The sequence below is a fragment of the Equus przewalskii genome, chromosome 1, assembly GCF_037783145.1.
Source record: "Equus przewalskii isolate Varuska chromosome 1, EquPr2, whole genome shotgun sequence".
Taxonomy (NCBI): domain Eukaryota; kingdom Metazoa; phylum Chordata; class Mammalia; order Perissodactyla; family Equidae; genus Equus; species Equus przewalskii.
The window spans coordinates 156,163,911-156,166,574 of NC_091831.1; the positions used below are offsets into that span (position 1 = coordinate 156,163,911).

Genomic DNA, 2,664 nt, shown 5'->3' on the forward strand with positions numbered 1-2,664 from the left:
CTGAGACTCAAAGAGTTTAAGTAACTTGGCAAGATCAACCTGTCACTATGAGTCACAGTAATCTAAATCCAAAACCCATTTCTTCTTACTAAGCTATGCTGTTTCTCTAAATAAGAGTAAAGAATTACAGGGTAATGTGATGGGTCCTTATAGAGACATTTGTGTGAAATGGTTTCCACTACGTTATGATACATTTCATATTTTAAGCTTTTCAGATCATGTGCTAGGTATTTTAAGACAGTCTTTCTCAAATTAATTTTGTTAAAGTATAAATTAATTTCCAGTGTTTTATGGACTAACACATTTGTAAAGAACAAAATCAGAAACTTGCATATCACTGTAATGTCAAATCGCTAGAGAAGTTTCTAAACACTCTCAATTTCTGATTTAATATTATACAAATGGTTACAGACAGTTCATGGACCTGCATCTCTCTGTGGATCACTTTTTCACTGCTTCAGGAAGTCCAAATATGAATAAGCCACAATCCCTGCCTTGAAGAAGCTTACAGTCTCCTTGGTGAGTTAGAACTGTAGTCCGTTCTCTATAATGCAAGGGATACTAAAATAAATGCTAGAAATAATAAAGCAAGAGTTAATAGAAGCGGTAAATATTTAATTAATATTGAAGATTAATGTTCTGAGAGGTGAAGACTGAGAGAGAAGAGAAAAACTATTTATCTGTTGGATGAAGATTTGTAGGTTTGGAACGTATTGCAATAGTGATTAGCTCTATGTGATTGGGGCCAGATACCAGTTTTAATTCAAAATCAAAGGTTTGGAATTGAATTCCCTTTATGCATGTTGAGCATTTTGGATCTCTTTAACACTATCATGGCATCAACCCTATGAGGAAGCAGAGGATACTAAATGCCAAGAAAACTTGGTGGTAGAGAATAGATACAGATGACAGCCACCGATTTCTCTGTGATCACATTCAAGGCTATGAGCATATTAAGAGAGGTTTAGTGCTAAAGTAGAAATAGGCTTTCATAATTTTGACTTCACTCCCAGTTTATTAACATAATTTTCATAATTTGCATTTTCAGGTAGCAGTACTGACAGAACTAATGGATGGAGCAAATTACTCTGTGGTGTCCGAATTTGTGTTACTGGGACTCGCCAATTCTTGGGAGATCCAACTTCTCCTCTTTGTGTTCTCCTCCACTTTTTATGTGGCAAGCATCATGGGAAACTCCCTCATTATGCTCACTGTGACTTCTGACCCTCACTTACACTCCCCCATGTACTTTCTTTTGGCCAACCTCTCTTTCATTGACCTGGGAGGTTCTTCTGTCACTTCTCCCAAGATGATTTATGACCTTTTCAGGAAGCGTAAAGTCATCTCCTTTAGTGGCTGCATCACTCAAATGTTCTTCATCCATGTCATTGGTGGTGTAGAGATGGTGCTGCTCATAGTTATGGCATTTGACAGATATGTTGCTATATGTAAGCCACTCCGCTATCTAACCATCATGAGCCCCAAAACGTGCATTTTCCTTTTAGTGGTTGCCTGGATGACTGGCCTTATCCACTCCATGGTTCAATTGGCTTTTGCGGTAAACTTAACTTTCTGTGGTTCTAATGTGTTGGACAGCTTTTACTGTGACCTTCCTCAATTCATCAAACTTGCTTGCACAGACACCTATGGACTAGAGTTCATGGTCACAGCCAATAGTGGGTTCATCTCTGTTGGGTCCTTCTTCATACTGATCATATCTTATGTTGTCATCATTCTCACTGTTCGGAAACACTATTCAGCTAGTTCATTGAAGGCTCTGTCCACACTCTCAGCTCACATCACTGTGGTAGTGCTGTTTTTTGGTCCTTTGATATTTTTCTATACATGGCCATCTCCCTCTACACACCTGGATAAGTTTCTGGCCATTTTTGATGCAGTTCTCACTCCTTTCCTGAATCCTATCATTTACACATTCAAGAACCAAGAAATGAAGATGGCAATGAGGAGATTATGCAGACAGCTAGTGAATTATATGAAGATCTCTTAAGAGATAGCTTTATTGTGAAGAGCCTTCAGTGGTTATTGATGTTCAAACTCAGAGAGAAGCTCTTGTTTGTCACCTTGATTTGATTATATACACTGATACTGAGTTGATTTGACTTTCACTGGGGAGAAAGGGACATTCACTACTGAAAAGAGAGAATTTACATTTAAAATCAAAGATTATAATAATCTTGCACCTCAATTCCTAAGGAATAATATCTATAAGTAATTTTTAGAAATATGTAAGAAAGCAAGCTGTTTTAAGGCAATCAGAAGAGAGAGAAGTATTTCCCAATTCACCCTACTCAGTATGACTTCGTCTTGACTACATCTGGAAACACTCTATTTCCAAAGATAGTCACATTCACAGGTACTGTGGGTGAGGATTTCAACTTATCTATTCTGTGGACACAAATAAGCCCACAACAGTAGTGAATGTAGAATATGTATCTGAGAAAAAGAGTGGCTGTTGAATAGTTACCTATTAACTCGAGTGAAAATATATTTAAAATAAACAATATAAGGAACTTTAACTCTATCATGGTCAATGAACTATATGTTTAAAATAACAGAGCAAATAAAGTCAGTATAAGGCACAAAAAATTATTCTCATGAGCTAGAGAATCTCTGCTAAGTAGAAAGATTATCGGAAGTAAAGAA

At 36.9% G+C, this 2,664-nt stretch overlaps 1 protein-coding gene across 1 annotated transcript; it reads left to right on the forward strand.

The window, feature by feature from the left end:
• The first annotated feature begins 1,060 nt into the window (after positions 1-1,060).
• LOC103561514 (olfactory receptor 4F3/4F16/4F29-like) lies at positions 1,061-2,008 on the forward strand. The gene has a single exon (XM_008536164.2). The coding sequence runs from the start codon at positions 1,070-1,072 to the stop codon at positions 2,006-2,008; it is 939 nt and encodes a 312-aa protein (XP_008534386.2). The 5' UTR covers positions 1,061-1,069.
• The last annotated feature ends 656 nt before the right edge of the window (positions 2,009-2,664 follow it).